This window comes from Vipera berus (assembly GCF_964194415.1).
Source record: "Vipera berus genome assembly, chromosome: 3".
Taxonomy (NCBI): Eukaryota; Metazoa; Chordata; class Lepidosauria; order Squamata; family Viperidae; genus Vipera; species Vipera berus.
In genome coordinates this window covers 218,277,791-218,305,006 of record NC_138204.1, presented here as the reverse complement: position 1 = coordinate 218,305,006, position 27,216 = coordinate 218,277,791, and the positions used below count along the sequence as shown (strand labels likewise).

General features: G+C 52.7%; 1 protein-coding gene across 1 annotated transcript; it reads left to right on the top strand.

Moving 5' to 3' along the window:
* Nucleotides 1-546: 546 nt before the first annotated feature.
* IQANK1 (IQ motif and ankyrin repeat containing 1) lies at nucleotides 547-27,216 on the top strand (the record flags this gene model as incomplete). The annotated part of the gene is given in 17 exon segments (XM_081325646.1): nucleotides 547-643; nucleotides 1,036-1,182; nucleotides 1,928-2,008; nucleotides 8,110-8,243; nucleotides 8,892-8,960; nucleotides 8,963-9,055; nucleotides 9,978-10,169; nucleotides 20,887-21,012; nucleotides 22,474-22,613; nucleotides 23,474-23,528; nucleotides 23,692-23,784; nucleotides 24,267-24,375; nucleotides 24,707-24,803; nucleotides 24,892-25,026; nucleotides 25,245-25,373; nucleotides 26,548-26,718; nucleotides 26,870-27,216. Coding segments are annotated over 17 exon segments (1,995 nt in total). The 3' UTR covers nucleotides 26,997-27,216.

The window sequence follows — 27,216 nt, the reverse complement described above, 5'->3', positions numbered from 1 at the left end:
GAGACGGACCGAAGTCCGCTGCTTTGAACCCCCAGGGCACCGCCTAACTCCGCCCCCCGATGGCTCCGCCCACTTGTCACCCACAACCGCTTCATCCCGGAACTCAGTGAAATGAAATAATAGAATAGAATAGAATAGAATAGAATAGAATAGAATAGAATAGAATAGAATAGAATAGAATAGAATAGAATAGAATAGAAGCTGGAAGAGGGGTCTTCTAGTCCAGCCCCCTGCTCAAGCAGGAGAACCTATACCGTCTCAGACAGGTGACTGTCTAGGCTCTTCTTAAAAATCCCCAGTGATGGAGCACCCATGATTTCTGGAGGCAAGCTGTTGCCCTGGTTAATTGCCATCACTGTCAGGAAGTTCCTCCTTAATTCCAGGTTGCTTCTCTCTTTGATCAGTTCCCAACTATTGTTTCTCGTCCTTCCCTCTGGTGCTTTGGTGAATAACATGGCCATCTGCCTCAGAATGCGTGGTGGCAATGGATTTCTCCCTGGGGCATCTCCTCCCCACTTCCATTTATATCCCCCCCAGTTTAGGAGCATGACTTCCAAGAAAGCTGCCGGGAGGACCCTGGTGAAAAAGGGAGCCAAGGCTACGCTTCCAGCCAAGCCACCTGGAGCAGCCCCTGGGAAGCCAGGTAGCAGAGCAGCGGGGCATGGGGGTGAGGGCTCTCGGCAGGCTCCCCAAAGAAGGGGCAGCCAGAAGGCCCGCAAGCGGTGACCGAGAGCTGTAGAAGGGGCTGAGGGGAAAGTAGGAGGGGGCAGGGGTAAGAAAGCGTGACTTTGGCCTAGGCTTTGGTAGCAGAATCTCAGGGGGGGAGGGGGAGTCAGTTGCCCCTGCACTCAGTTGGGGCGTCTGGGGTGAAGGCAGGAGCAGCTCAGCGGCTCCAGTGAGGTTGAGAGATTCTGTGCTGGGGGAACTGGTGGGCGGTGGTTGAACGTGCTACCAAGGAGAACGAGCCAGCTGCCTTGGGCTCCGCTGTCTGACTGGCGGGCATCTTAGTTGGCGAGGGCCCTTGACCCCTTAAAGAGGGCCTCTGTGTCTGGGCTTTGAGCTGGATTAGCCAAGGGTATCTGGGCTTTGAGAAGGAGTTCGGCAACAAGGCCGCTCCTTCTTCCAGCCCCGAGGCCAGCTCCAAACCGGGATCCACAGCACAGCGCACAATCCTGGGACAGTGTGACTGTCATAAATACGCTTCAGTTGCCAAGTGTCTGAATGTTGATTACGTGACCACCGGGGGGGGGGGGGAGATGCTGCAGGAGCCATAATGTGAAAAACAGTTACGAATCACTGTTCAGCGCCATTGTAACTCCAAATGGTCACTAAATGAAACGTTGTAAGTGAAGGTCTACCTGCACTTGCTGGCCACCTCCCGACCAGACCAAACTCTTGTCCTTACATCGTGAAAGAAACTATTTTATTGTTTTTGTTATTTGTGTGATTTTATTTTATTTATGTTATTTAATTTTTGTTAGCAGCCTAAAGTTCCATTTAGCAACCGGGTAACCACTGACATTAAACAAAAAATCAAATACAAATACAAGTGGGAAGTGGTACTTCCCTTCGTTTTTTGGATAAACTGACCAGAGAATTTCCTTCCAGGAAACGCCGGCTCAGTCGCCGGGCATATCCTTTTTTCACCAAACTTTGCATTGTTGTGACACTTAAAATGTGGCCGTTGAAAGCAAGGAAGAAAGTGGAGTTTTGGGAGGTGTGAGAGACTGGAGAAGCATTTCACAGAGGTCAGGCTATGAGGCACCCGGGGACTTTGCAGGGACTTCCGTCCCCCCTGGACTGAGCCTTGGCAGCCGGCCTCACTCAGCTCTTCCGGTCACCCTATTCTAGAAAATGGGGACTTCTGGGGATTGTGGGGGGTGTCTGGTTTACATTCGAACTTTCTCTCCTCTTGTGACGTTTTCAGGCCACCAAACAGATGGGGAAGATGCAGCCCCAGCAGATGACCCTTCCCACCGGCAGGAGTCCCCCAGCAGCCATCCCACAGGTAGGTAGGTGGGCACGGGGTCGTGCCCTGGCATTTGCACTGTCTTTAAATGGGAATGGAAATGGCCGAGCTCCTGCCAAAGTAAAAAAACCCTCACAATAACTCACGTCCTTGTAAACTCCAGATTAGACTACTGTAACGCACTCTACATGGGGATCCCATGAAGATCATTTGGAAACTTCAACTGCTGCAGAAGGCGGCCACGCAGGCAGTCACGTGTGCCAGATGCACGGAACACGTAACATCATTCCTGCGTGGGCTGCAGTGGTTACTGGTGTGTTTCCAGATGTAATTCAAGGTGCTGGTGGCTCCCTATAAAGCCCTGCATGGCTTGGGTACCTCAGGGGTACCCAAGGGATCACCTTTTCCCCCCAAATCTCTACCTGTCCAACCTGGTCAAACAGAATGGACCTGCTGCAGATCCCGTCAGTGGAAGAACGTCGGCTGGCAGGACCAGAAGGGGAGCTTTCTGAGCAGCGGTCCCTATTCTGTAGAACCACCTCTTCCCTTCGGACACCAGAAGGGCCCCAACCCTCTTGGCCTTCCCTAAAGCTTTAAAAACCCTAGCTCTGCTCCCAAGCCTGGGCTACACGTGCCAAGGGAATTGGTGGGGCTGCCTTTGGCTCCTTCTCAGGGTCAGATCACAGTCTAATGGCAATGAGCTGCACCCCCTTGTGGGAGGGCAGGACCTACCACGTGGGTTCACCACCAGCTACTGATGGGCCCAGATGGGTTTCAGAAGGGACTAACCGCTGCATAGTATTGATGAGCTCTTAGTGGCTGCTTGGAAGGCTGAGCTCAGGATAGGATTGCGCCCATGCGGCCTGTCCTGACCCATAGACCTCTTCCTCCCCCATGATGTGCGAGGGAAGGGAGGGGGATGAAATGTCTAGAGCGCTGCTGGCGGAAGACAAGGGATGAAGTCGATGGTAAGAGCTGCTGTTAAGGGCTGCCTGGCGGCCCATTTGGGCAGAGAGGTGCAAGTACTTCCCTGCACGAATTGTGTCTGCAGTTAATTAGCCAGTGACCCTCTTGAAGGAGAGCTGGTCCACCTGATAGGGCACGCGGAAGGATTTGCTGATTTTCTGGAAGACAAAACCACTCGGCTTGATTCTCAGTGAGATTCCTGCATGGTTGCTGGTCCGGGGGAGGCCGTCTCTGGCCTTGGATGGAGGGGCCTCTGACCCAGACAGACCCAGTGCATAATCTTGGAGTTCTCCTGGACTCCTGGTTGAGGAGCACGTGGCAATTGTGGCCAAGAGGGCCTTTGGACAACTGTGCACCAGCTGTGTCCTTTGCTGGACCAACAATCCCTGCTTACAGTCACTCATGCCCTAGTTACCTCCCATCTTGACTACTGCAAAGCACTCTACATGGGCCTGCCCTTGAAAAGCATCTCGAAGCGCCAGTTGGTTCAAAATGCAGCAGCCCACACGGTTTTGTGCAGAACCAGGTGGGCATATATATCATCAGCCTGCAGGAGCTGCATTGGCTGCTGATTTGTTTCCAGGTGCAATTCAAAGTGCTGGTTGTTGCCTTTAAAACCCTACATAGCTTGAAAGCAGGTTAGCTGAAGGACCGTCTCTTCCCAGTTCCATCCACCCAGCCCAGCAGAATGGGGAGGCAGGGAGTGTGGCGGGTCCCCCCTCCTAAGGAGGTCCATCCGGCAGGACCCAGAAGAACTCCGTGGTGGCTCCCTTGCTTTGGAATATCTTCCCTGTGGAGAGTAGACTGGCCCCCACTTCGACATTTTCTCGGCAGAGCCGGTTCTGCCAATGGGCCTGGGGAACTCCTGAAATGGCTTGTTTGATTGCATGTTATCGCCAGGAGTGTGTGTGAGGGTTAGTTTTTACTCTTTTTATATGGGGTATTTTGTTGTTTGTAAGCTGCCTAGAGTCACTGACCCTGTTGTTGTTAGTTGCGAAGTCGTGTCCGACCCATCGCGACCCTATGGACAATGTTCCTCCAGGCCTTCCTGTCCTCTACCATCTTCTGAATTCCATTTAAGCTCATGCCTACTGCTTCAGTGACTCCATCCAGCCACCTCATTCTCTGTCGTCCCCTTCTTCTCTTGCCCTCAATCTTTCCCAGCATTACGCTCTTCTCCAGTGAGTCCTTCTCATTAGGTGGCCAAAGTTTTTGAGTTTTACCTTCAGGATCTGGCCTTCTAAAGAGCAGTCAGGGTTGATCTCCTCTAGGACTGACCGGTTTGATCGCCTTGCAGTCCAAGGGACTCGCAGGAGTCTTCTCCAGCACCACAGTTCAAAGGCCTCAATTCTTTGGCGCTCAGCCTTTCTTCCGCTCCAACCCATCCTCTGGGGCACCTGAGGGATCCCCTTTTCCCAAGAGTCTCTACCTGTCCATCTAGATTGAGCTGAATGGGCATGCTGCAGATCCCGTCAGCCAAAGAATGACAGCTGGTGGGGACCAGAAGATGAGCCCTTGTTCTGTGGAACATCCCCCCTTTGGAGATCAAAATGGCCCCAACCTGCTCAGACTTTCACAAGGCCCTAAAAACTTGGCTTTCTTCTCGAGTCGGGGGTGGTGGGGCTGAACATAGCCCCAGGGCCTCCGCATCTTTTCTTTATTGCAGCAACCAGGACTGGATGCAGCATTCCAGTTGTGGCCTTACTACCGCAGTATAAAGCAGCATTATTATTTCTCATAAACTTGATGCTGTCCCTCTGTTGATGCAGCCCAGGACTGCCTTGGCCTTTTTGGCAGCTGCAGCACACGGCTGGCTCATACTAAGTGATGGTCCTCCAGAACACCTACATCCCTCCCATAGGCACTTGTGCTCGGGAATGCTGAGTCCAGTTCTGGACACCACAATACAAGAAGGCCACTGGGGAACTGAAAGGCTGCAGAGGAGAGGCACTGAACCTGGCAATGTTTCTGAAAATCACTGGCTGGAAAAGGTTGTTTTTTGTTTTTGTTTTTTAAAAAAGACATCTAAAAGGCCAGCATTGATGTCCTTTACCTGGTGCAGAGCCGAGGGAGAGGCAGTACAGGCCACATGTTATGTTCCAGCTGCAAAACAGTCCCCCTCCCCCATGGCAGAATCCATCCAGGATGACCCTGCATCCAGTTGGCCAAGGCCCAAGCCATCCCCTTGCCAGGCTGTATTTGAGACTAGGGAGGACCCACAAGGCCAGCATCAGTTAAGACCACATGGACTGTTGTGATTCAGCGTCAGGCTGTGGTTTCAGTAGCTGAGTTGGACGATTCTGAAGAGGAGGAGGAGGAGGGGTTTGAAGAGCCTTTGGTGTCAGAGGAAGGTTCTGATGCACAGCAGAACTCTCAGCCTGGCCCCTCCCGTCTTGTTCCTCCTCAGACCCAGCTGTGTGAGCATGAAGGATTGGAAGAAGACGATCCACAGCTGGCTCTGTTCAGGGACGCTAGGAGCAGGAGGCAATCTAGCAGAACTGAGCAGAGGAAAGCAATGAGGCAACTCGGGAGAAGGCAATGAGAAGCCATGCCTTGGGACTGCTGTTAAAAGGGGAATGTGTGGGAGGTGCTGGTTGCTGAAGGCAACCGTTTGAAGATCCTCTGCTTGAGTCCTGGTCTGTTACTGTTTAACTCTTGCTTAACCTTTTTGGTTTAAGTCTTGTTTGAACTTTTGATTAACTTTTATAAATAAATTTGGTTGGGTTATTTCCAGCCTGTTGATTATAAAAAGGGGTTGTCCCTGACATTCAAACAGGGCCGGTCGTAGGCTGGAACAGAACAGTTTGCCTTCACTATCGGTGGGAGATTGGGTCTGGCTGTCCACCAGGAACCTACCGTCAACACGGCCAGCTAGAAAGTTAGACCACCGATATTTAGGACTGTTCCCAATTGAGGTTGTCATCAATCCAGTCGCCTATCGCTTAACTCTGCCACTTTCCCTGTGTGTGCATCTGGTCTTTCATTGGTCTCTGTTGGTCCCCGAGCAACCAGCGTGTCCACTCCGCCAAGCAGAACCTCTCCCACTGGAACATTGTGACGAAAACAGCGCCCCCGAGTACGAGGTTGCCAGCATCAGGGACTCCCATTGGCTGAAAGGTCGTTTCCAATACCTGATCGAATGGAAAGGCTACGGACCAGAGGAGTTCACCTGGGAAGATGCGACCACAGTTCATGCTCCTGCTTTGGTGTCTGCTTTTCATGAACAATTCCCATCCCGACTGCATCCAAATCGGCAGACCCGGGGGAAGGGCCCTACGGTGTGGGATAGTGTTGTGATTCAGCGTCAGGCTGTGGTTTCGGCAGCTGAGTCGGACGATTCTGAAGAGGAGGAGGAGGAGGGGTTTGGAGAGCCTTTGGTGTCAGAGGAAGGTTCTGATGCACAGCAGAACTCTCAGCCTGGCCCCTCCCGTCTTGTTCCTCCTCAGACCCAGCTGTGTGAGCATGAAGGATTGGAAGAAGACGATCCACAGCTGGCTCTGTTCAGGGACGCTAGGAGCAGGAGGCAATCTAGCAGAACTGAGCAGAGGAAAGCAATGAGGCAACTCGGGAGAAGGCAATGAGAAGCCATGCCTTGGGACTGCTGTTAAAAGGGGAATGTGTGGGAGGTGCTGGTTGCTGAAGGCAACCGTTTGAAGATCCTCTGCTTGAGTTCTGGTCTGTTACTGTTTAACTCTTGTTTAACCTTTTTGGTTTAAGTGTTGTTTGAACTTTTCGTTAACTTTTGTAAATAAATTTGGTTGGGTTATTTCCAGCCTGTTGATTATAAAAAGGGGTTGTCCCTGACATTCAAACAGGGCCGGTCGTAGGCTGGAACAGAACAGTTTGCCTTCACTATCGGTGGGAGATTGGGTCTGGCTGTCCACCAGGAACCTACCGTCAACACGGCCAGCTAGAAAGTTAGACCACCGATATTTAGGACTGTTCCCAATTGAGGTTGTCATCAATCCGGTCGCCTATCGCTTAACTCTGCCACGTTCCCTGTGTGTGCATCTGGTCTTTCATTGGTCTCTGTTGGTCCCCGAGCAACCAGCGTGTCCACTCCGCCAAGCAGAACCTCTCCCACCGGAACATTGTGATGAAAACAGCGCCCCCGAGTACGAGGTTGCCAGCATCAGGGACTCCCATTGGCTGAAAGGTCGTTTCCAATACCTGATCGAATGGAAAGGCTACGGACCAGAGGAGTTCACCTGGGAAGATGCGACCACAGTTCATGCTCCTGCTTTGGTGTCTGCTTTTCATGAACAATTCCCATCCCGACTGCATCCAAATCGGCAGACCCGGGGGAAGGGCCCTACGGTGTGGGATAGTGTTGTGATTCAGCGTCAGGCTGTGGTTTCGGCAGCTGAGTCGGACGATTCTGAAGAGGAGGAGGAGGAGGGGTTTGGAGAGCCTTTGGTGTCAGAGGAAGGTTCTGATGCACAGCAGAACTCTCAGCCTGGCCCCTCCCGTCTTGTTCCTCCTCAGACCCAGCTGTGTGAGCATGAAGGATTGGAAGAAGACGATCCACAGCTGGCTCTGTTCAGGGACGCTAGGAGCAGGAGGCAATCTAGCAAAACTGAGCAGAGGAAAGCAATGAGGCAACTCGGGAGAAGGCAATGAGAAGCCATGCCTTGGGACTGCTGTTAAAAGGGGAATGTGTGGGAGGTGCTGGTTGCTGAAGGCAACCGTTTGAAGATCCTCTGCTTGAGTCCTGGTCTGTTACTGTTTAACTCTTGTTTAACCTTTTTGGTTTAAGTCTTGTTTGAACTTTTGATTAACTTTTATAAATAAATTTGGTTGGGTTATTTCCAGCCTGTTGATTATAAAAAGGGGTTGTCCCTGACATTCAAACAGGGCCGGTCATAGGCTGGAACAGAACCTGGACTTGGATTTCTGAAGGCCATAAATGGGGGGCTTGACTTTGAGCAACTTAAAGAGAGCTTTTTCAGGAGCCTTTAAATCCCCCAGTGAAGATCCTCTGGATCTGAAAGCTGACTTTCGAGTGCCCAGTTCAGCCTCTGCTGGGCTGACAGCTGTTTGGAACTTAAGCTGGCTGACGATGGTTTTTTCCCTGCAGTCAGTCCCCCCTCCCTAATCTTTCGTAGCAGAAAGGAGGATCAGCGATACCCTGGGAATCTCACTTAATGCCCTGGGCCTCTCCTTTCTGTCCCCAGGCTGGAGTCATGAGGCAGAAGCTGCGCTCACTTTGCAGTGTGCCTTCCGTCGGATCCTGGCCTGCCGGGAGAGAATGCGGAGACTGAAGCAGCGACAGGAATATGAAGAATTAATGGATCGCCTCCAAAAGGAGGTGAGGGGCAGCAGGGCACTGGCAAAGCAGGGGAGCCCATTCTGTGCAAATGCTGGCTGGCAGATGGCTGGACCCCAGTCACCTTTGTGGGCTAGGATGGCTAATTGTATTGAATCCTGGGTCCTGTCCAAGAAGATGCAATTCAGTGGCGAGAAAAGTAAAGTTTTACAGTTAGGCGTGAAAAACCAAATGCACAGATATAGAATGGGGGGGCACCTGGCTCAACAGGTGCAACTGTAAGAGGGATCTAAGTGTCCCATTGGATCACTGTTTAAGTGTGAGCCAGTGGTGTACTGCAGCTGTAAAAAAAACCGATGTGGTCCTAGGTTGCATCAACAGAAGGATAGCATCCAAATCACGAAAAGGGATAGTACTGCTTTAACACCGCATTGGTGAGACCGGACTTGGAACCTTGCGTCCAGTCCTGGTTGCCGTGATAGAAAAAAGATGTTGAGACTCTGGGAAGAGGGCAGGGAAGAGCAACAAGGAGGACAAAGGGGCTGGAGGCGAAACCGTAGGATGAAGGGTTGCAGGAACCGGGTGTGTCCAGTCCACCAAGGAAGAGCGCTCCCTGTTCCAGTTTGGGCCTGGCTGGCAGCCCCGGATCCTGGCTCTGAGGGGACCACCAGGAGTCTCTCTTTGTTGCAGGCTTTTGTGGCTCTAGTGAAAAGAGAGCAGGAGGAAGCTGAGCGGGCACGAAAGAAAGAGGAGGAGGAAAGAAGCGGCAAAGAGAGGAGCAGCAGCGGAGAAAACGGATGCTGGAGGCAGCTTTTGAAGGAGACGTGGAGGAGATGAAGGCCGTTCTGAAGGAGGTAAAAATGAGCTTGTGGTTCCTCTTTCCGGCTCTGCACCCCGACAGGACCGGGTTGGAAGGGGAGATGCCCCTTGCCTGTTTTTGTTGCATTTTCGAGCTGTCTGGCCTTGGAATAGGTCCCAGGGACGTTCTGAAGTACCCAGTGGTGCATTTAAATGTCCTTCTGTTACTACAAGGCGGAACCCTGGATTCATGTGTGTGTATTTGGGGGGGGCTTTCCTCAGCCAGAGCCACAGGGCACAAACTGGAACGATGCCTGGCCTGGCCAGAGAGAGGGCTGGAAGGAGGAGGGAATCTATGTTCTGCCTTCTCCCCAAATCGCTCAACCAGAGATTGAGGCGTCTTCCGTATCTTACTGATTGCACATTATAAAATTCCAGACTTAATCGTATAGTCTAGCGTAGAAGACCTATTCTGGTTTACCTGGAACTCCTTACAAAGCCCAGTTATAGTTTTATGGAATCGCAGGATGGTTAGGGCCCAGGTCAGTCTCCGTCAGCCAAATGAGGTTGTTAACTTGGGTATTTGGAATTTGAACACTGGCTTGGCTCATCTTCCGAGTCTCACCCCTCATAGGTGGAGCTTCCTTCGTAAGACAGCTGTCACATAGGTAGTCCGCTCATTGCCGCCAGGCTCCTCCAGCCACTGTGGGAGGGGGCTGGCTTGCCATGCTGGCCCAGAGCGTCAGGGAGCTCCGGGCATTCTTGGGGAGGGAGGCGGGGAGGAAGGCTTCCCAAAGCAACAGCTTTGGACCTGTTTCATGACGGTGCATTTGCACAAACACCAGTGAGGAGATCAGAAGGGGGTGGGTGGGATGCAGCATGTATCGACCAGGCCCGAGACTCGCCTCGCCTTCTCTTACCTAATGCAGAGTGGTCAGTCCCCTCTTCTTGGACAAACCATCCACTTGCTCTTTCAAGGTGGCGGATCTGGACACCAAGAACGGTATAGGAACAGATGAGAAGGGGAAGGTTGTCCGGCTCCAGCATCTCCTCAACATGGTGGACTGCACGGACGCCAATGGCAACACCCCCCTTTCTGAGGCCTCTGGAGGAGGCCATCCCGAAGCCATCCAGATGCTGATAGAAAATGGAGGCAATCCCAACAGCAGGGTGAGAAGACGGTGAGGGAGGTTTGCCGGGGGTGGTGTGGATGCAGCCCACCTGGGGGTCAAGCCTCTGCCTCCACGGTGGGCTGTGGCCTCAGCACCAGGGAGGGCCCTCGGCTGAGGGGTGGTGGGAGACGAGGCAGCTTTTGGGAAGAGCCTGATTTAGGAAAGGACATCAGATGTGAGGAACAAAGGGAACGATGGTGTGAACTTTGTTCCTCACATCTGTTCCTCACATCACAAACAAAGCAGATCTGTGCTGTGCAGCTTATCCTGGGCAGTCCTTGCATTTTGGATTGTAATGTCTGCACGCACACAGACACACACACAAACTACTCCAAGTAAGATCCTGCCTAATCTAACTGGATGATGCTGGGAAGAGATGACCAAACTAGGCACAGCAGGCCTTGATACATGTTCCAACATGCCTTCCTTACGATCCTCAACTTTCAGCCTCTGATTTATCCTGTCAAGCGGGAAGGAGGTGAGCCTTTATGCTGAGCTTGAGCAAATTCATTAAGTGGGAAAAAGCTGACCCAGTCCCGGCATTCTTAGATCTTTTTCAAGGTCTTTCTCGATCCATTTCAGCTGGACTTCTGGCCTGGTTTTGGGGTGAAAACTGCTTGGCTTACGCATGGGAGAGAGAGCCAGGAAGTGCAGCCTCCAACCGGGACCTTTCCTGGCCTGAATGTAGAGGGTTCGCCCCCTACACAGGTTCCTGAATGGGCACCCCAAAAGTGGTTCTCAGGGTGTGTGTTGCACGGCATTGGCCCAATCTACTGAGTTGTCTCCTGACCTATTTATATATGAGACGATCGAATGAGGAAATAAAGGATCCAGTTTCTTCCTGACATAGAGAGATAAGAGACCCTCTTCCCTCTTTCCATCAGCTCTGCCAAGTAAGGTGGCGGATGTGCTCGCTCAGCAGCTGGGACTGGATGAGGGTTGGCAAAGTGAAGCCCAGTCCACACCAAGGAGGCAGTTATTGGGATACCCTCGTTTCATTCAGAGCAGTTATGAAAGTTTTGCCAGGGGACTCCCTCAGAACCAGAAGGGGGGCAAGAGGGTTAACCAGGTTATTCCACCTCTAACGATGGGGGGGGGTGAGGTGTTACCCCCCGTTGATAGGGCTCGCAACTTGGGCGTCCTCCTGGATTCACGACTCAATTTTGAAGATCACATAGGAGCCGTGACCAGGGGGGCTTTTGCACAGGTTCGCCTGGTGCGCCAGTTGCGTCCCTATCTGGACCGAGACGCCCTACGCACAGTTACTCATGCGCTTGTGACCTCCCGTTTGGACTACTGTAACACTCTCTACATGGGGCTGCCCTTGAAGACCACTCGGAGGCTTCAACTGGTGCAGAATGCGGCCGCGCGAGTTGTAATGGGGGTCTCCCGATACTCCCATGTAACACCTCTACTCCGCGAGCTGCATTGGCTTCCGGTTGCCCTCCGGGTGAAATTCAAGGTGCTGGTTATCACCTATAAAGCCCTACATGGCCTGGGTCCGGGGTATTTGAGGGAACACCTGCTGCCGGCATCAAATGCCCTTCGCCCAGTGCGCTCCCACAGGGAGGGTCTGCTCAGGGTCCCGCCGGTAAGAGATTGCCGGCGGGTGACACCCAGGGATAGGGCCTTCTCAGTGGGAGCGCCTGCCCTCTGGAACCAGCTGCCAGTGGAGCTGAGGACTGCCCCCGACCTCCGATCATTCCGCCAGGGCCTGAAGACCTGGCTCTTTGAGCTCTCGGGCCCAGGCTGAGGAGAAATTTATTTTAATTGGGGTTTTTAATAGTACAGGGTTGATTTAATTCTTTTTAAATTGGTTTTTAACTTTTGTATGGTTGTTTTTTAACTCCCTGTAAACCGCCCTGAGTCCTCAGGGAAAGGGCGGTATATAAATGCAATAAATAAATAAAATAAATAAAGAGAGGCCTACGACCTCTGAGACATGAAGTTGAGGGATGTTAGCCCCATTTACAGCACTGGAGTCAAGCCAGATTCAGAAAGCAGATTCCCCCTGAGAACGAGAACTCTCTCCTTCTCACCACACCTGCTGCCCACCCATCCACCAGCAGGGGGAGCGCTCCAGATAGGAATTGTTACTGTTTTTATTTATGCCATTTACAAAAGAATGCACCCACTCAATCCTTTTTACTATTTCCCCCCCCCCCCATCACAAGAATAAAGCTCAGGGGGGAAAATACAGAAACAATGTTTCACTCATGAAACCCCTGGGTATTGTGAAAAGCAGAAACATTGAATCAGGGAACTCAATAGACAGACTAAAGATAAGGGGTAAAATTAATTATATTTGTTTGACAGGATTAAAACCCAAGGAAGCCAGTATTTTAGACCCATTGCTAGCCTTTGCGAAACAAGCTAAACCAATCTAATAACAAAAGCACACAAAGCAAGCCTCCAAATTACGAAATGCTTTAAAACTGTATAAACATCCTTGTACTCATCAAATCAATTTGTCAGCTATCCCAGAGCTACATGCTGTTGTTGGTTCTGCTCCTCAATGATCAGGAATCTTCTTTCCTAAGCAGCCTCCATTTTATTTCCAGCATGTTACTCCCGGCTTGGAACTGGACCTGATTTTTTTCCCCAACAAAACAATGCACAAATACACAAACACTGGCCCAATAGGAATTGTACACGGAGCTAGGAGGTGAACAGTCCAGCAGTCAAAGAACGGCCCCACCCTTTCCAGAGAATGACGGCAATAGCAACTACCGCGCACTTAAGCTTTCTCTGGGCTGAGCTGCCCTCCTCTGCCTGGCCTTTCCAGCTTTCGAGGGAGCGTTCATTGCTCCTGTAATCCAGTGGGTCCCCCTTGATGCTCTTCTTCTCTTTCCTCCCATCTTTCCCAGCATCGTGGACTTCTTAGGGGAGCCAAGTCTTCCCATTTTGTGGCCAGGATGTGGTAATTTGATTATTTGTGCCTTGAGTGAGAACTCTAGATTGACTTTTTGTTTTTATAGCTATCTATGGTATTCTCAAGAGCCTTTTAAAACATCAAATTTCAAAAGTGCCAACACTGTTTCTATCCTGCTTCTTCAAACTTTCCCTTTCATAGAGAACCATTGTCTGAACAATCGTCAGTGAAGCTTCTCAGTCCCCATCCAGGCAGAGTTGTCTGGAAGTTGAGTCATAGCAACTGGACTTCTCTCCTTGCTGGTTTGAAACATTTTGCTGCTTATTTTCCAAGGAGCTCCTTCAGTTCGGCAGAATCCGAACAATTCTCATGTTTCTACATGTAGCTATTTCCAACATATGAACATCCTGTTAGATGTTTAGTGCCAGCCATTGGCAGTTCCCCAAAAGGATCATCAGATGGAGGCAAAGAGGCTTCTTTGCTTCCGCTGATGAGCCAAGGGTCTCGGACCCACAGCCCCATTGGCGAGAGAGTTTTATGGTCAGGGAGGGACCAAGACCCCCCATAAATACCTCTGCACGAGGGGCTGCTCTTTGTTCTAGTTTCTAAGTTCTATTCTCCAGTTCTATCTCTACTCCTAACCTCTATTTTAGTCATGTAATGCTAGCTTGTTTTCTTTTATTTTATTTCTCTCTCACATGCAGGCATGAATGCTTTCATGCCAAGTATTTCTTTCTCTTTGATCTATCATGAATAAAGCTAATATGATTGCATCTCTGCGTGATGCCTTTGCTTGGAAGCACCTTTAACGATTCACTCGTGAGAACACCTCACAAGTTGGTAGCCAGAGGATGGTTTAAAGGAATGCTTCCAAGCCAGCCAGGACCTCTCCAACAAGATGTCTGGAAAACCCGGCTCAAATCCATTTATAACAGATGGCAGGACTTCTCCTATCATGACCAGAAGTCATCGATCTCAGACGGCCTCCCTGCCTACATCCAAGTCTTCAGTTCCTGAAGCGACCTCCGCTGCAGATGAGAGCACAAATGACCTTCATTCCGTCAGAGGATCCGTACGCAGCAGAGCATCTAGGACCCCTTCACATGCCTCTTTACAACTGAACGCCACAGAGGAGAGCATAGAAGGTTTGCAGACTGCCCAAGGCTGCTCAGATGCTGCAGAGACGGACCTGGCTGAAACCAAACGCCGCATGAGTAAGCTGACTGCACAGGAACGTGAAGAGCTGCTTAAAGAGATCTTTGCAATGCAGGAGAGGGGGAAGGCAGCCCAGGAAACCGCGCAGGAAGCCTCCGAACACGTGGTGAGTCTTTCCCTAGCGACCACGAGGCCTCCAAATATGGCGCCCGCCACCCTTAGTGACCCCGGGACCCCAGGGCTTTTGGCGCGAACCCCCCCGCTCAGCTGTGAGCTACAACTTCCTGGGGCAAGCGGAAACAAGATGGCTCCGCCCACATGGTCTGGAACAGGAAACAAGATGGCGGCCCCCTGTAACTCCACACGGTCTAACAGAGACAAGACCTTTTTAAGCCTGGAAAGCCAGCAGTCCCTGGCATCCAGCCAGAATAGCCAGCAGTCCCTGGCATACAACAGAAATGACATGCAATTCCTGGCATCCGACCAAGGCAGCATGCATATTCCTGAGTTCTCCCCACCACAAAGCCTAAAGTCCTATGATGGCGATGAGATCTGCCCAGCCGATACTAATACAAATACAAATGCAATTAAAACGGCCATCCAAGTCCTGACTACGGCCCTGGGGGCCAAGCAGACGTCGGGGGTGCCCCCCCCCCAAGGCCTCCCATCCTCTCCCCAGGGCCCAACTGCCGGGGGAAATCCAGCCTGCAGCCTCCCAACAATCAACCCCCGCGGCCTCCCACCTTCTCTTCAGGTCTTCAGGACCAGCAATGGGCTCCTCAGGGCAAAACAGGCAATGATGAAAATCCATGTGGCTGCAATTCTCGGGAGGATTCATTGAAGCAACTCCGAGCTGGCAAATCTGGGCTCCGCCCCCCCAATGCCTCATGGGAAGAAGGGAGAAATCCTGAACAACGCCCTCCCCCAGATCACATGGTTTCCGGGCACGCCCATCTGGAGTTACTAAATAGTCAAGAAAGGATTCCCTCCTTGACCACTAGAGGGACCCCTTTCACTGTGGAAACGCCTTTCCCTTTCCCATTTATGTCAATGGACATTTCAAAAAATTTTGAAAGTGGGTCTGATAAGGACTATATTCCGGCTGCAAATCTTCCAAATGATTTTAAAAGGCTACAACTGGGAGGAGAAAATTATAGCAGTTGGAGTAAAGATATACAGCTATATCTCTTAAAGAATGGGACTCTACAAATGGTCCAGAAACCACCTCCTCCCCCATGGGGACGTCAAGAAGAGTGGCGACATTTGCAGGCTTACTCGACCCTGCTCAGTTCTCTGGATAATAACCTGTTCTCCAGCATACCAGCGGGGCTCAGAGCTGATGAAGTGTGGCGCCTATTATACAATTTATTTAAGAGCGATACCATTGGTTCCATCACCAGACTTACAACTGAGCTTTATACAACCAGACTGAGGTTTGGTGCCAGCATGCCTGAACATCTTGCAAAATTAAAGGCACTCAGGTCAGAATTGATATCCAGAGACTTTCCTGTAAATGATGTGAGCATGGTTGCGATCATTTTTTCTTCCCTAGACAGGAGTTGGAGCAATTTCATTGTTTCACTCGAAGCGGTCAAGAGGGAAAACATAAATCTGTCCTACCTCACAGGAAGACTGATCGAAGAGGATAGAAGGAGAAGAGATGCCGGAGAATACGCCAGAGTCACCACTCAGCAAGCCAGAAAGGGGCGCCACAACTCAGAGCAAATTAATGCTCTACTTAAGTGTTTCATCTGTGGCTCTGAGGAGCACCTCAAGAAAGACTGCCCCCATCAACATCAAGCCCCTAAACGTGGTCCCAATCAAGTAAGAGGCAAGGGGCAAGGAAGGGGGCGTGGCAGGGGCAAGGGAAATTCTCTGCCTACTTGTTCCCTCACCCCCAGAACAAAGGCTGATAGCTCCACTGACTTATGGTTACTGGACTCTGGAGCTTCTTCTCACATTACTAATATAAGTCAAGGTTTTAAAAGGTTAAAGAAAATTAACTCATCTGTCAAGGTTGCAAACGGTGATACTGCTTTAGTTGTTGGGGAGGGGTTTGTTTCTGTACCTGGTCTTGGGAAAGTTGAAGGTGTCTTGCACGCTCCCTCCATAGCCAACAACCTATTAAGCATTACCAAATTGTGTGACGATGACAAAGTGGAAGTTTTATTTTGCAAGGGGGGAGGTCATGTCACCAGGGACCAGAGGGTCATTGGAAATATTACAATCATAAACGGCTTACCATATTTTTCTCCCAAGCCACCACAGCCTGCCCCAAGGTTTTCCAAGGGCAGTGTGGGCAAGGATCCTGAATCTCAGCAGGCACCTACAGCACCACTCAAAGCAACTAGAGCCAAGAGGGTGTCAATGGGGAAGCCGATTCACAATAAGTGCGTCCACCTCATGCACAGAAGGCTAGGACATGCAAGCTTCCCTGTAGTTAAAAAGATGGGAGAATTTGCTGAGGGAGTCCAGCTCAAGGACTGTGACGTATTTCTGGACTGTGCCATTTGCAAGAAAACAAAGAGGAAGGCTGCCCCTATACCAAAGGTGTCATCTCGTAAGGCTCAATACCCGTACCAACTAGTACATGTTGACCTAGTTGGGCCTTTTACACCATCCCTAGGAAAGAAAAAGTATTTTCTCACTGCCGTCGATGATTTTTCACGATACGGGCACGTGTATACTCTCACAGAAAAATCTGAAGCCTTTGACGCCATAAAGTCAATGTACAACTTCGTAGAGACCCAGTACAAGACCAAGATCGCACAATTGCAGAGCGATCGCGGGGCTGAGTTCATGTCTCAGAAGTTCCAGGACTGGGTAAGGCGTAAGGGCATCCGCCATTTTCTAACTGCACCATTCACGCCTTCGCAAAATGGTGTAGCTGAGAAAAGGAATGGAATCCTGCAAACCATGATGCGTAGTCTGATTGCAGACGCAGATGTCGCAGAATCATACTGGGGAGAGGCGGTCCATTATGCCAATTACACCTTAAACCGCACCTGGAGCAGTGTTGTGAACCAGACCCCATATTTCCTAGTTCACGGTAGGAAACCAAATCTGGCACATTTGCGTGTGTTTGGTTCCTATGCATGGGTGCACATCCCCAAGCAGCTGCGGAAGAAGGGGAGATCTGTTTCCCAGAGACTAAGGTTCTTGGGCTATGCTCCTGGCTCCAAGGCCTATCGCTTCCTGGGAGAAGGGGGCAGGCCTGTGACTTCCCAATCTGCCTCTTTCGAAGAGGATTCCAATTGGACCCAGATCCACTCAAATGATCTGAGCCCATATGCCAACCGACCCAGCAAAGGCACACCGACCACGACATCACCTGAGACAACCACATACCCTGCCACCGACGAAAGTGAGGAACAAGACGAAGATGCGTCCAGTCCCATGGAGGAAGACACGCCGTCTTCACCCCCAGCGACACCTCAGAGACCCGCGGAAGAAAAGAGCGGTGAGTGGCAGAAGGTAAGGAGGTCAAAGCGGTCCAACAAAGGGGTCCCGCCAAAGAAAATTGACATTGGCCACATCGCGTCTGTCAACAGCGTTGTGGTCACCCCAAAATCCTTCTCTGACATCCAGGAGCTGCCCATCGAAGAGCAGGAGAAATGGCAGCTCGCGATGGAGAAGGAGATGCAAAGCTTAAAGAAACTCAAAGTCTTCACCCCCCAGCAACCTCCAAAGGAGAGGAAAGTCATTGGCACAAGGTGGGTTTACAAAGCCAAACCACTTGCCAATGGCCTCTACCTATATAAGGCCCGTTTGGTAGCCCAGGGCTTCGCTCAGCGCTATATGGAGGACTACCCGGAGACTTACTCTCCAACCGTCCGCGCAGAGAGCGTCAAGGCCGCCCTCGTGACTGCAGCCACTCTGGGAGAAGAAGTCTTCCAATTTGACATCCAGACGGCTTACCTCCACGCCAACTTGGACCGGCAGATCTACGTGAGAGCTCCTTCTGGCTACCAGCAAGAAGGGGGAAATACATGGTTGCTTCACAAAGGGTTATATGGTCTTAAGCAGTCAGGGAAATTATGGTATGACTGTCTTAGAAAGAGTTTAGAACGAGTTGGTGTCTCAGAATCTCATGCAGATCAATGTGTTTTCACACGCAATTCCAAGGGAACCACAGGACGGGTGTTAGTTTATGTGGACGACCTATTATATGTAGGGCCTAACAAGGAAAGGTGTGATGAATTTGCCAAGGCCCTGGAAGAAAAGTTTACTCTGAAGTCTTTGGGGCGGGTTGACAAGTACTTGGGTGTGCATATTTTGGCCACTAAGGGGGGGGTTCGCTCTATCTCAAAAAGAAAAGATAGAGGAATTACTGGCCAAATGCAAAATGACAGAATCTAATCCTACGCATAGCCCAATGCAAAGCGACTTTTACAACCACACCCATAAGGACGGTCCTGAGTTCACAGATAACACGCTTTACAGATCTGTGATTGGCTCCTTGCTATACATCAGCAATTGGAGCAGACCTGACATAGCTTTAGCTGTGAATCTATTGTCCAGGCACGTGGAACACCCAAAGGAATTCCACTGGACTGCTGTTAAAAGGGTGCTTAGATACCTAAAGGGCACAGCTGATGCTCTCCTTATGCTAGAACCAGAGAAGGGGAAGACGGCCCAGCTCTCCGCTTACTCAGACGCAGACTGGGCTGGAGACACCAAAAGTAGACGGAGCACTTCTGGTTTCCTCATATTGCTAAATGGCTGCCCAATACATTGGCATGTTAGGCAGCAAAAATTTATTTCTTACTCCACGGCCGAGGCTGAATTTGCCAGCCTGTCAGACACGGCCAATGATTTGACTTGGTTCAATGAGCTGATAACAAGCATCTGGGCATCTCCCCCTCTGCCCATCCAAATTCTAGAGGACAACACTGCCGCAATTGCAATCTCGGAGGCTTATGCAGTAGGCTCCAGATCTCGCCATATAGACATACGCTATAAAAATGTCAGGCAGCTTGCGAAAGAGGGTTTTATACATGTTGAGCACTGTAACACAGCTGACCAGATAGCTGATCTGTTCACCAAACCTGTACCCATTGACCGGCACAACCTTCTGTGTAAGCGTTTGTGTTTGGCCTTCTGAATGTTTTTATGCATGTCTATGACACCTGCTCACCCCTCACATACATTCACTGGTCCCTGTCATTGGCTGGCAAGAAGGGGAATTGTTAGATGTTTAGTGCCAGCCATTGGCAGTTCCCCAAAAGGATCATCAGATGGAGGCAAAGAGGCTTCTTTGCTTCCGCTGATGAGCCAAGGGTCTCGGACCCACAGCCCCATTGGCGAGAGAGTTTTATGGTCAGGGAGGGACCAAGACCCCCCATAAATACCTCTGCACGAGGGGCTGCTCTTTGTTCTAGTTTCTAAGTTCTATTCTCCAGTTCTTTCTCTACTCCTAACCTCTATTTTAGTCATGTAATGCTAGCTTGTTTTCTTTTATTTTATTTCTCTCTCACATGCAGGCATGAATGCTTTCATGCCAAGTATTTTTCTCTTTGATCTATCATGAATAAAGCTAATATGATTGCATCTCTGCGTGATGCCTTTGCTTGGAAGCACCTTTAACGATTCACTCGTGAGAACACCTCACACATCCTTCCGAAGGACTTCCTTGATACCCTCTGCCAAAGCCAGCCTCCTGTAAGGTATTTCTTGGCTGCCGGTTCCTTTATTGTTAATAGTTGTTCCCAGAAGGCAGAAGCTGCTCCCCTCCCCCACTCCTCTGCAGGGTCTTCGCTGTCCCTTCAAGAGAAGGTGGACGCCTCTTTGCAAGGGGGGGCATCCCTGGATGCCTTGCAGAAGGTCGTGGGGCTCCTTGAAAAGGCCCTTATGAGCTCCAGCCATGCCCCAATGGCCCCCTTTAAGGGTCTCTTTTGGAGAACGTGCTGAGGCACCGGTTGAAGCGGCTTATCAGCGCCCCCCCCCTTGGGTCGGCATGTTGGAACCACACTGGCTGCTGCACCAGTGCCTGGACAGAGGAGCGTGGCCCTCTCAGCATGGCGTCAGGATTGGCAGAGTGTGGCTCCATTTCACAGGAGCTCCATTCCTTCCTGGGCTGGGGCTGGAGGAGGAACGGCTGAGCGGTTGGCTCGTCTTTTGTGGCCTCCTTCCCCCGCCCTGAAAATTGGCTTCCTCTTGGTTCTAGACCTGGTTGCGCACCCCTTGAATGAGCAGGTGTGCAACCTGCCACCCAGTCCACAGTCAGGAGAGTCTGTCCTGCCTCAGCCGGTGCACCGGATAGGGCTGTTCCGGTGGCAGGAGGCCTCTGCACGAGGCGGAGTGGATGCGGTGTCCCTGGGACACCCTTGATGATCACTCAGAAGTTGCCCTGGGGGCAGAATCTGGAGCCCACCTATTGTGAGGGCGTCAGCTCCATGGCAACAGTTTTATTGGACAGCAGAGGTTTCCCAGGCGTAGCTCAAGAGGATGAGTTTAAATCCTACCTGACTTGACTCCCAGATAGCCTCAGGATGCCCCCTTTTCTACTACATCTGCTCACCCAGTGCAGTTCACCTAACAAGTGATGTGACTGGCAGAACCCCTTCCTTCCTTCCTTCCTTCCTTCCTTCCTTCCTTCCTTCCTTCCTTCCTTCCTTCCTTCCTTCCTTCCTTCCTTCTTTCCTTCTTTTTTTCTCTTCTTTATCCTTTCTTCTTTCTTTTTTCTTAGGGTGCCTTTAATCGGACTCCTTTGTACCGGGCAGCCTTTGGGGGACACTTGGCAGCAGTGGAACTGCTTCTCCAGCACGGAGCTGACCCTCGACTCTATGCTGATGATGGCAACACACCGGAGCAGGTATGCCTGCCCCTCCTCCTCTTCCTCCTCCTCCTCCTCCTCCCCCTCCCCCTCAGCTGTGGCTGAGTGAAGCTGCCTTGCAGGAAAAGGCCCTATTAGCTGTTCCTTGCAAGGTAAGCAGCATTTTCCCAAGCATAAAAAGTAGAAAGTCAAAGTAAGGGGAAGGTGTGATCGCCTTTGAAGCCCAGCATGGCATGGGTTACTTGAGGGACCGTCTCACCCTGATGGGACAGGCCCGCCCCACCCTGTGCTGGCAGAGGAGGCAGGCTGCTGCATGTCCCATCAGCCAAGGCGTTCGGACTGGTGGGCTCCAAGAGAAGACCCTTCTCTGCAGCGGCCCTGGCAGCGGCCCTGTTGCAATCTAGCCCCCCCCTCCCCCTGAGTTGAGATTTGCCCCCCACCCCCACCCTCCTGGCCTTTCTAGAGGCCTGAGGCTCTGCCAGTGGCCCCGGGGCCCCAGTGAGGTGGTTGCTGGAGGAATAGCAGTGCCCACCTCTCAACGTCTTCACGTTCCTCCTATCACACCTAGAGCAAGGTGGGAGGAGGCACCTGAGCTTCCCCGGCAGAGACTGGAGGAATAGTACTGCGCCCAATGGAATGAATGACCTCTCCCAGGAGCCTCATTGTAAAGGTTCAACAGGAGAAGGGAAAGACCAGACCCCTGAGAGACCCAAGACATGCTGGGGCCAGGGACAACACTGACTAAATCTGGTCAGGGAGGAAGGAGACGAGCCACTCCAAAACAGTGAGCCCCACTCCTGAGCCCTCAAGGGGATCCAGAAGGATCACATGGTTGATGGTATCAAAAGCTGCCCAGACTTCCAGGACACACACACACACACACACACACACACACACACACACACACACCCTTCAAAAGTCATCCATCCATTACTTTCTCAAGTAATCCTGTAAAGAATAATCCCTGTCGGCTTTCCCCTGATCTGTGCTTACCCAAAAGGAAGCTGGTCACCTGAGACGGAGTCACCGTCCCATCCGTAGATGCAATAAGAGCAGAGCAATAAGTCTTCCTGGTCACTCTTGCTGCCACAAGGCAGGTCCTAACCAAGACTCTCACCTGTATTCAGTCAGCTTCAATCCTGCAGTGAGTCCAGGTCCGGTCAGTTGGACCAGGTCCGTTTCCCATAGTGGCTGTGAACTCCTGACCCTAAGCCTTGACTCCAGGCTCAGAGAAGGCAGATGGAAGTCCACAAGGCCAAAACTGCTTCTTTGGAGGCTTTCAATGGGCCAAAGACCTGGATTGTATGCACCCCATATGGGTGAGTGGCTGGGTGTCTGGGTGGGAGACTCCCCAAAGGCTGTGCTTGACAGCACCAAGCCTTGGGCATAGCAAAGGCCCTCTGCTCCCCAGAGGGAATGGCCCCGGTCATCCTTAGTGGTCAAGAATACTATTATTGCTGTGAGCATCTCAGGCCATGGCCTTCTGCTGTTCCTCTCAAGGTTGCTTCTCTGGACAGTGTGGTGGCCATCCTGAATGCCTGGGACATCACTCTGACGGACACCATGCTTCAAAAGATGGAGGCTGAGCAGCAGCGGAGAGTCCAGCAGAAGCAGAGGCACAAGGAAGCTGAAGTGCGCCAGTGAGTCCCTTCCTCCCCTCTCCGTCCCCTTCCCCCCACTGCAGCGCTTGCGATGGACTGGCATCTGGGGGCCCTTTGGGACGACCTTGTTGCCTTCATGGAACAGGTCTGTCTCCCATGGCCATTGCCACTGCTGCTGCCCGCAAAGCCCAGGTATCCCTCCAGAATTGCCCTGCAGTTGGCCTGGTGGAGTGGTGGCGGGGGGTGGGGGCTGCAAGCTGGCTGACCACTCTTGAGCCCAAGCAGTGCAGGGATGACGGAAGGGCATCAGCTTCTGGAAGCCCCCTAGGCCAAATCCCTCGGGACCTGAAGAATCTGTTCTTTAGGTGGGTATGGCTGGGAGGGGGTTTTAGCCCTGCCCCCCCCTGAGAGCCTCTGCGCCAATCTTTTTCCACTTTCACACACACACACACACACACGATGAAGCAGGGTGTCCTGTCTCCTCTTCTTCAAATTGGACCTGTTGAACTGTGCTCTGTACACTACCGATGCAAATTGTGTAGGGCTGTCTCTCGCCAAGGAGCGAGAACCAATCCCCGAGAAAGTATTGTGACAGCGTCCCCTGCTCCTAGCTTCAGAAGAGGGGGTGCAGAAGGACCCTGACCAAGTGGCATGGAAGCAAAGGCAGGAGACTGTCTGGACCCTCTTTTTTATAAGTGTGTGTGTGTGTGGGGGGGGGCAAACAGCAACAGCATCACTCAAGGAAGCCTTGAGGGAACCTGGGTCTTCAGGACAGGAGGGGTCACAAAGCCCCACTCCAAGGACTTGGCCCTTCAGAGAAGCAGGAAGACGGTGGGTGTGAGAAACATCCTCCCCACAAGTGGCTCGAAGGGGCCCCTGACGCCTCTTGGTCCCCACAGGACCACTGAAGCCGTGGAGCAGCTGGCCAAGGAGCACGAGAGATGCAGCAGGGAGGTGAGGTCCAGTGCCGCCTCCGTCCCTGGGAGCCTCTCCAGTCTGCCACCCCAGAGCCCGCCAGACGTTGCTCTTGGCCTGGGGGCTTTGGCCTCCCTGTGGCCTGGTGGGATGGCTCCCTCCACTTGAACCTTCCCAGGCACACGGCCTCCCTTCTTTGCAGCTGCAGCAGGCCTACGCAGAGCTCAACCGACGGATAACGGAGCACGACAAGTGCCAGCGGAAGCAGATGGGGAACGCAGAGCTGACCCTGCACGTGAGCACCGCTCCCCTTCCCGGGTGCCTCCCTAGGGTGCCCTCCACAGGGATGCTTGTGTGCTGCCAATTGCCAGACTGTGGGGCTCTGAGCTCTCTGCCAGGGCACGGTGAGATTTTCCCTGCAGTGTAGGCCATCTGGGAGCTGGGTGATGGGGTGCATGTGGCCAGGTGTGACCCGGCCATCTGCAGGGGCTGGGAAAGGAGGCCCCCTCAAGAATTCAGAGGAAGTACTGGATTGCTGTGGCTATTTCTCTCGAGGGGGGGGGAGAGATGCCTGCAATTGGGGACAGATGTAAGTAGCTAACAATTAAGTGCCAACCGTGGGCAGGACACCTGGACATCAAATAATATATTCCCTGGGCAGCGCCAGGGGAGCTGAGTGAGGCAGAGGGCTCACCCCGCTTTACTCCTTCGCCAGACAAGGGAAGGCTCCCTTGGGCCAGGTCCGGCCTTTCTAGCCAGGGGTGTTTCCTGGGACAGGCCATAGCTGATGCGGAAGAGCTGGTGGAGAAGCTGCGCCTGGTTGCTGAGGAAGCCGAGGAGAAGCTGTCCCTGGCCCGCCTAAAGCTGCGAGAGCAAATGCAGGAGGGTCAGTGAGGAGGTGGATGGTGGTTGCAAGGGGCTCCTCCAGAGAGGCTCCTGGGCTGGGGGCTCAGCTCCTGCCAGGACCCTTTTTGAGCACAAGCGACCTTGCCCCAAACCAGAAAGCGGGGCTCATCCTTGCCCTGGCCCAGTTGGGGAGGGAGAGGAGGAAGCGGATCCAGCATCCTGGCAGGTGTGGCCGGACACCAGAAAGACAGCTGAGCAGGCCCTGGGGAGCGGGCCCCAAGGGAGAGGGCGATGCTGCACTGCTGGGCTTCCCTCGTGGCATGGAAGGCAAGGGCCAGTCAGACCCTCACCCGCCTGCTCTGCCTTGGCAGGTTTGCCATCCGAGATTCCGGGCCTCACGTGCTCTGTGCAGGAGCTGGACGATGTGCTGATGAAAGACGTGGGTGGGAAAATGCAGGCCGACGGGCGGTGAGTGGTGGGAGGGCCCCTCCCCAGCAGCCCTCCCCAGGAAGCTGCCTGGGCTCCAGCCCCGAGCTCTCTCCTTCTCTCCGCACAGCTGGCCCCTGGTCATCGACCCCTCTGGACAAGCAGCAATTTTCCTGCGCTACCGTGACACCAACTACCTGAACACTGCCAATCCTGCCGACATGGCCGTGGAAGCCATTCGCCTGGCCTTGCTGGGGTCTCTTCGGTAGGGCTCGGCCACAGAGGAGGCCCCTTCCCTCTAAAGGAGCACCGATTCAGGTGCGGTGTGGGAGGGGCTGTAGGTGTGCCAGAAACGATGACGCGGGTGGGCAGGGGAAGCTGGGTTCTGGCGAGAAGCACCAGAGGGACCTTCCAGCTGGAGATGTCCATGGGGGAAACAACTCTCTTCCCCCCCCCCCCGGGCTCCGCTCCGCCCATCGCCAGCTATGGAAAGCCCCTGGTCTTTGATATGATGGAACTGGACATGTTTGACACGGTGAAAAAGCAGTTGGAACGGCTGGAGACGGGCCTCACACAGGCGCTGCTGAGCAAGAAAATCCTGGAGAACGAAAGGTGAGCCCTTTAACGATGCGCCAGCAACCAAACCTCTGATGGGGCAGAGCCCTCTCGGGTGCCGGAGAACCCAAGAATGGGGCGGCTGGAGGTCATCTGAAGGAAAGAGAGGAGGGCCAATCACCGGCCGTGGGATACAGAAAACAGATCTTGAGCTTCTGGGATGAGGCGGAGGGCCCTCCCAGCAGCAGCAGCTGTGGATATTCCTGGGTCCCCTTCAGTGGACGTTGGTCTGAGGCTTCCTGGCACCAATAGGGGCCAAGGCTCTTCTGAGAGAGGCCGAGATGCAATTTCTGTGGGCTGTGTGAATCTGGCCATTTCCAAAAAGGGAGCCCGTGGCACTCAGAAGAGCATCACAAACAAAGCCAACCATCCCCATCCATCACACATCAAGTAAAACCATTTGGCCTAGTAAGCCCAGAGAGGGACTCCATGGTGGCTGCATTCATACAACACGGTCAGCAGCAGATAAGTGTCTTGGCGACAGATTAACCAAAGAATCAAACCACTTACTGGATTTACAAGAACGTCGCAGGGGAACCAGCTGGGCTGAGTTGAAACAGAAAATTCGAACCAAGGTCGGCTCTAACCAAGCTTAGTGTGTTGTAAGAAGGCAGCCCCAGGTCTTCCCTGTTTAAAGCACTGCCGTGAGCAAAGGGCTCTCACATGTAGGTCAGTTGCAAGTGCTTTTTTCCTGGGGGGATCTTTTCGATCCTCTCCCCCCTAGCTTTCCTTTCTTGGGAATCTTCCCAGCTTTGTACTGCTGCAACACCTCCCTCCCCCCCAAGCTGGGTTCGCACAAGGCACTTCTGGACCCCCAACTCCCTGGCAGAGAGGAGGATTAGCGTCCTACCAGCCTTGGAGTTCATTTGGCCCCAGCATCCTACCGTGTCCCTCGGGGCTTTTGTCGACAGGCTGACCCATCGCTACCCCACTGGATGAAGGGAAGCGCCCCACTTGCGTTCTGCCATCCTCAACCCCAGTCACACTCGGGGAGACAGGCGGTCCCAAGGGAGGGGCCATTTGATTGCTCTGCCTCACCCCCACCTGCAGCACAGGGCGTTCCCCACCTGAGGGCACCGCAAGTTGCAAGCCAGGCCCTCCCTCGGGCACCGTCTTGCTCTCTGCCCAGAATGGCCAGGCCTTCGGATCCCTTCTCCTCCCCCTTGGGCAGGTATCGCTCCTTACTGAGGCCAACAGATGGACCAGAATATGCCGAGACTGAATTTCAAGTTGCTCGGATCGAGAAGTTCAGGCTCTTCGTGGTCACCAAGCGCCACCACCCCCCTGAAGACCTGCTGCAGACCCTCCTCCCTGTCCAGGTCCTCCTGTCTGGGGCCAGGCGGTAGGCACAGCCAGGCAGTGCCCAGTTCAACAGCACCCTGAGGGGTGCGTGCTTATCTCGCAGTGACCCACAGCGGGGAGGATGGGTAGTGCCCACCCCCTGGTGCAGCAGCAGATGAGGCTTCCCCTGACTACCCTCCTCTCTTTTTCAGAAAGCCGGGCTTCAGAAGACCACCCCCCTTCCCCAAGTGGCTCCTGCCAGCCCCATGCGCAGACTGGGAGGGAGGAGCCCGGAGGGCCTTCCTGTCGTTACCTTTGCAGACCATGAAGAAGCCGTGAGCACCAATAAAGAATTGTGCCTTTGGAAGGTTCTCAAGTTGGCCTCTTCTGAGCCTTTGTCCTCAGCCCCCCGACTTCTGCAAGGTCCCCTCCAGGAAGGTCCCTGTGCCACCGCACGCCTGGACAAGGGCAGCTTCTTGAGGCCTCTGCCCTTATCCGAGTCATTCAATGCTGACCCCTTAACAAAGGACAACTCCCCTCTTTGGGTCCAATGGGGTGG